At 41.5% G+C, this 5966-nt stretch overlaps 1 protein-coding gene across 1 annotated transcript; it reads right to left on the bottom strand.

The window, feature by feature from the left end:
• Window positions 1-196: 196 nt before the first annotated feature.
• Window positions 197-5496, bottom strand: LOC146329351 (protein NLRC3-like). Its single transcript, XM_084714620.1, has 7 exons — window positions 5377-5496; window positions 5170-5289; window positions 4007-4120; window positions 3082-3195; window positions 2413-2491; window positions 2089-2317; window positions 197-2004 (listed from the first exon to the last, which is right to left on the bottom strand). The coding sequence occupies exons 1-7, from the start codon at window positions 5463-5465 to the stop codon at window positions 197-199; spliced, it is 2553 nt and encodes an 850-aa protein (XP_084570746.1). The 5' UTR covers window positions 5466-5496.
• Between the last annotated feature and the right edge of the window lie 470 nt (window positions 5497-5966).

Here is a 5966-nt window from a genome sequence, read left to right as displayed (position 1 = left end):
TTAGAGATAAAGACAAACACTGAGACTGTTTCTGTCATCTACAATATAATAAAACACATTTCTATGACTGCCCTTATTTTTCCATGATTAGTGTTTTTATTGTGTATATTACTGGAACAACAATATGACAGGTGACTCAAGAGACACAATTAAACTCCACATGTGATGACATTATTATCTGCAGTTATCTGTGTACTTACAGAGCTTTGTTGGAGGCTTTGACCACTGGCAGCAGCCTCAGAAGAACATCCTCTGAAGCAGAGTATTTCTTCAGGTCAAACACGTCCAGATCTTTTTCTGATGACCCTAAGATGAAGCCCAGAGCTGACCACTGAGCAGGAGACAGTTTATCTGGGGAGAGACTTCCTGAACTCAGGTACTGTTGGATCTCCTCCACTAGAGAACCATCATTCAGTTCATTCAGACAATGAAACAGATTGATGTTTCTCTCTGGAGACAGATTCTCACTGATCTTCTTTTTGATGTACTTGATTGTTTTCTGATTGGTCCGTGAGGGACTGCCTGTGAGAGTCAGCAGACCTCGTAGGAGAGTCTGATTGGTCTGCAGAGAAAGACCCAGGAGGAAGCGGAGGAACAAGTCCAGGTGTCCATTTGGACTCTGTAAGGCTTTGTCCACAGCTCTCTGGTAGAAATATGTTGGTTCAGGTTTCTTTTTTAACAGTTTCCACCTTGGAGAGGTTGATTGTTCTTCTGACAGCAGATTGACTCCAGAGTTGATGAATGTCAGATGGACATGAAGAGCAGCCAGAAACTCCTGAACACTCAGATGGACGAAGCAGAACACCTTGTCCTGGTACAGTCCACTCTCCTCTTTAAAGATCTGTGTGAACACTCCTGAGTACACTGAGGCTGCTCTGATATCGATGCCACACTCTGTCAGGTCTGATTCATAGAAGATCAGGTTTCCTCTCTGCAGCTGATCAAAAGCCAGTTTTCCCAGAGACTTAATCATCTTCCTGCTCTTTGGACTCCAGTGTGGATCTGTCTCAGCTCCTCCATCATACTTGACGTTCTTCAGTTTGGACTGAACCACCAGGAAGTGGATGTACATCTCAGTCAGGGTCTTGGGCAGCTCTCCTCCCTCTCTGGTCTTCAACACGTCCTCCAGAACTGTAGCAGTGATCCAGCAGAAGACTGGGATGTGACACATGATGTGGAGGCTTCGTGATGTCTTGATGTGGGAGATGATTCTGCTGGTTTGCTTCTTATTTCTGAATCTCTTCCTGAAGTACTCCTCCTTCTGTGGGTCAGTGAACCCTCTGACCTCTGTCACCATGTCAACACACTCAGGAGGGATCTGATTGGCTGCTGCAGGTCGTGTGGTTATCCAGAGGCGAGCAGAGGGAAGCAGTTTCCCCCTGATGAGGTTTGTCAGCAGCACATCCACTGAGGTGGACTCTGTAACATCAGTCAGGATCTCATTGTTGTGGAAGTCCAGAGGAAGTCGACACTCATCCAGACCATCAAAGATGAACACAACCTGGAACTCTTCAAACCTGCAGATTCCTGCTTCCTTGGTTTCAGTAAAGAACTGATGAACAAGTTCTACCAAGCTGTACTTTTTCTCTTTCAGCACATTCAGCTCTCTGAAAGTGAATGGAAACATGAACAGTATGTCCTGGTTGGTTTTGTCTTCAGTCCAGTCCAGAGTGAACTTCTGTGTTAAGACTGTTTTCCCGATGCCAGCCATTCCCTTTGTCATCACTGTTCTGATTGGTTCATCTCTTCCAGGTGAGGGTTTAAAGATGTCTTCTTGTCTGATTGTTGTTTCTGGTCTGTCTGGTTTCCTGGATGATGTTTCAATCTGTCTGACCTCATGTTCATCATTGACCTCTGAAGCCCCTCCCTCTGTGATGTAGAGCTCTGTGTAGATCTGATTCAGAAGGGTTGAGTTTCCTGCTCTAGCAATCCCCTCAAATACACACTCAAACTTCTTCTTCAGCTTAGATTTGAGTTGACGTCGACAAACTGGAGCAACAGTTCCTGAATAGAAACACAACAAATATGATGAGTGAGTGGATGTTATTGTTAATATGAGAAGAGTTGTGTGTGTGAAAATCCTCTTACTGCTCTGTAGACAGTCAGCCAGTGTCTCCTGCTTCATTGTCCTCAGGAAGTTCAGTGTGATCTTCAGAAATTTCTCTCTGCTGCTCCTCCTCTGTTCTTCCTCCTCACTGTCCACCACCTCCTCATCCTCACTCTGCCTCTCTAAACATTTTGGGTAATCTGGACTCAGAACCTTCTGGAACTTTTTCAGCTCATTCTTCACAAAAGTGACAATGTTCTCCTCCAGATGCTGGAAAGAAAAAACAAACAAACAAACAAAACTTCAAATTTTATGTCTAATTTATTGGGAACGGAGGTTGAAGTTGTTGTTGGACAGTTGCAAACCATGAATATGGTGTCCAGGTCTTCTGGATGCTGCTGGACAGACTGACCACCAGGAACCTTTGACTGTTGCTCCTGAAGTCTGGTGAGAAAACAGGAAATATGACGTCTTCAAATATCAGAAGACATACATGGTTGCATACAGAGCTTATTAATGAGTCAAGTTTTTTCACAATACAGGAAAACAAGTGAATGTGACAAGTTCTCCTGAATCCACTTAATACCACGTACCACTTAAGAACCAATCTGTTCCTACACTGGTTCTTGCATGAGACTCACTGTTCATAATATTAGTTCATTAAACTTATTATGTCATGTTGCTCATCATTCCCTCTCTTTGAAGCTACAATCCTTTTTAAAATATGTTCTGATGAGATAAGAGGAGTTGGAGAACATTACAAGAGTGTTCCTTAAAATGATAAACATCAATAAAATGTGGTAAACTGTTCATGGATTACACAGGACACTTGGACACTAGACAGGTCCTCATCAACCCTGGCTACGTCACCTGGACGACGGTGGATGATTGTTGAAAGACCAAAAAACCCTGATGACCCCAGGTTACATCACAGATGATGTGTTCAAGTGCATTTGAAGATGTATGGAATAAGTAGATCATCTTTTGAAGGAGAGCTGCAGATTAAAAAAAAAATAAAGGGTTAAAATTCTTACTTCTCTTCAGCAGAGTGGTTTTCATTTTTGAAGTTTAAAGGTTCAAATATGGACGAGTCACTCTTCATGGACACACAGCTGGGTACAGGAGAGTCTGGTCTCTGCTGGTGGACACTGATAGAAACAGACAGACAAACCAAGACAACATTCAAATCTTCACCTGCATCCGTTTTGTTACCATGACAACCACTGGATCACACACCTTATAGTTCAGAGATAGTTGACCACACTAAACAGTGAACATAAGAATGGTGATTATAGTTGCATTTTAATTGCCTTCAGTTGGTCTTATTCTTATAGGATTCCTGACAGTGTTGATGCTTTTACTCTCTCAGGGCTTTTGGAGACATTTCAAGAATCAGGTGATACAGTTTTTAGGCATCTGTGACTCTGGTATGTTATCTTTGTTGTTATCTTTGTTTGCCAACAGGCAGCTGTACTGAAGGAGTTGGGTGAGTAAGATTACAGGCCTTGTTTTAAGGCACCTCAGTGGTAGTAATGAGGAGGGTAAGCGTCACTATATAACTTACCCTGCCAAGACAATCCAGTCACAAGTCTACATCTCTAACCTTTAGACCAACTATGGTGTGTTCAAAAGGCTACAGTTCTGTTTAGAATAAGATGTTGAGATAAGAGGAGTTGGAGAACATTACAAGAGTGTTCCTTGAAATGATAAACATCAATAAAATGTGGTAAACTGTTCATGGATTACACAGGACACTTGGACACTAGACAGGTCCTCATCAACCCTGGCTGGGTCACCTGGACGACGGTGTATGATTGTTGAAAGACCAAAAAACCCTGATGACCCCAGGTTAAATCACAGATGATGTGTTCAAGTGCATTTGAAGATGTATGGAATAAGTAGATCATCTTTTGAAGGAGAGCTGCAGATTAAAAAAAAATAAAGGGTTAAAATTCTTACTTCTCTTCAGCAGAGTGGTTTTCATTTTTGAAGTTTAAAGGTTCAAATATGGACGAGTCACTCTTCATGGACACACAGCTGGGTACAGGAGAGTCTGGTCTCTGCTGGTGGACACTGATAGAAACAGACAGACAAACCAAGACAACATTCAAATCTTCATCTGCATCCGTTTTGTTGCCATGACAACCACTGTATCACACACCTTATAGTTCAGAGATAGTTGACCACACTAAACAGTGAATATAAGAATGGTGATTACAGTTGCATTTTAATTGCCTTCAGTTGGTCTTATTCTTATAGGATTCCTGACTGTGTTGATACTTTTACTCTCTCAGGGCTCGTGTCCACTTAGCTTTCTTTTCTGAGCGCCAGCGTCTGTTTTCAGATTCCCACTGAGGAGAGAACATCTGTGGCTGCATGCAGCTGCAGTCAATCTGCTGGTATCCAAACCCAAGTTTGTCACTGATGACTGCATATTTCATTAATTTGAAGACATTTTGATTTTGAAATATAAATTACACTTTGTAATTATGTCGACATTATCCTGTTTGACTGCATTTCAAGTTCAAATATAATTGTAAACTTACATGTAAAACCTCTCATCATTCATTCAGTGATCTATTATTATCTGCTGTCAGGTGTATTGACCGTATATCTGCACATGCAGGTTTATTAAGTCTCTGTCCAGGCAAACAGCCTCATTTATTCTGTCCTCTGTCTCTGTGATGAAAACTTCACCTTAACCCTCTCCTCTCACTGCAGTCATCGATCGCTCCTTGCTGTGGCTGTGGAGAGTCTTTTTTTTCCCTCTGCAGTCATTTTCATATTGAAACTCATAAAGTTCTTTTTTTGTCTCTCTGAGGCCATTTTCATGAAAGAACACCTCCTGACATGGAGCAGTAAGTGCAGCCATATATGGTATTATTGGGGTGTTGATGATGATAATTTACAAGTCTCATGCACGTGCACTCAAATACACACAGGTGGATCATTTACACAGTTATCTGAAGTATTCATATGAGCCTTTCATATGAAAAAAGTAAGAGAAATTTAATACAAGAAAATGAAAATGTTCTTGCATGAAGCCTATTGTTAGACGTTTTATAGAACATGATGTAATCTTATGGGAACGTTCCCAGCTAGCTGGGACTATGTTGACTCACTGAGTCTCTGAAGTAAGTTGTCCTTTAAACTCTAAAGGATGACCCATGGACCGGTGACTCTTGATGGACACACAGCTGGGTTCAGGTCCAGGAGAGTCTGGTCTCTGCTGCTGCTCTGGGCTTCAACACAACACACACACAGAGCTCTGACTGTGAATAATGATGCTGGAGTGATTTGTCATGAACAGTTAGAGATGCTCATCTCACCTCTGAGCTTTGGTCTGGATGTCATGTTCCCCACACAGAGTGGTTTTAGAGGGAGGGACTCCCTCCTCTGTCTCCTCACACTGATTCATAGCAGAGTCCACACCTTCACACAAACACAACAACATGCTGTCAGAGCTCACACATCATTTATCATCATCACAAACATACACAGCTCTGACTGAAGGAAACTAATGAAGCTTTATGACAACAAATTCACTAAAATACCAAATACACTAATCTGAACTGATTTATTCAGATTATCAGAAAAGTTTTGGGAACCGTTAGATCAGCTGATTAATTACAGGATGGCAGTTTTGATGACTTTCACTCACTTTTATCCAGTAAGAATAACAAACACAAGCTGCTTCAAGATCATTCAATAACATTTTAAATGTATAAAGTTCTTTTCTGTGACTTTGGATGTCTGACTTATTGACTAGTTGAGTTGAAACGATTGATTGTCAGAGAAACTGATGAAACTAAGTTGCTGATCAGATAATCAGAAGGTCAGAAGAAGCCTGAACTGAGAGAGAAGATGCTTCTTATTGATCCATCTGAAAGAATAAAATCAGTTGAAGCTGCAGTCAGAA

The sequence above is a fragment of the Lutjanus erythropterus genome, chromosome 3 (genome assembly GCF_056507025.1).
Source record: "Lutjanus erythropterus isolate fLutEry1 chromosome 3, fLutEry1.hap2, whole genome shotgun sequence".
Lineage (NCBI taxonomy): Eukaryota > Metazoa > Chordata > Actinopteri > Lutjaniformes > Lutjanidae > Lutjanus > Lutjanus erythropterus.
This window is presented reverse-complemented; position numbering and strand designations above follow the sequence as displayed.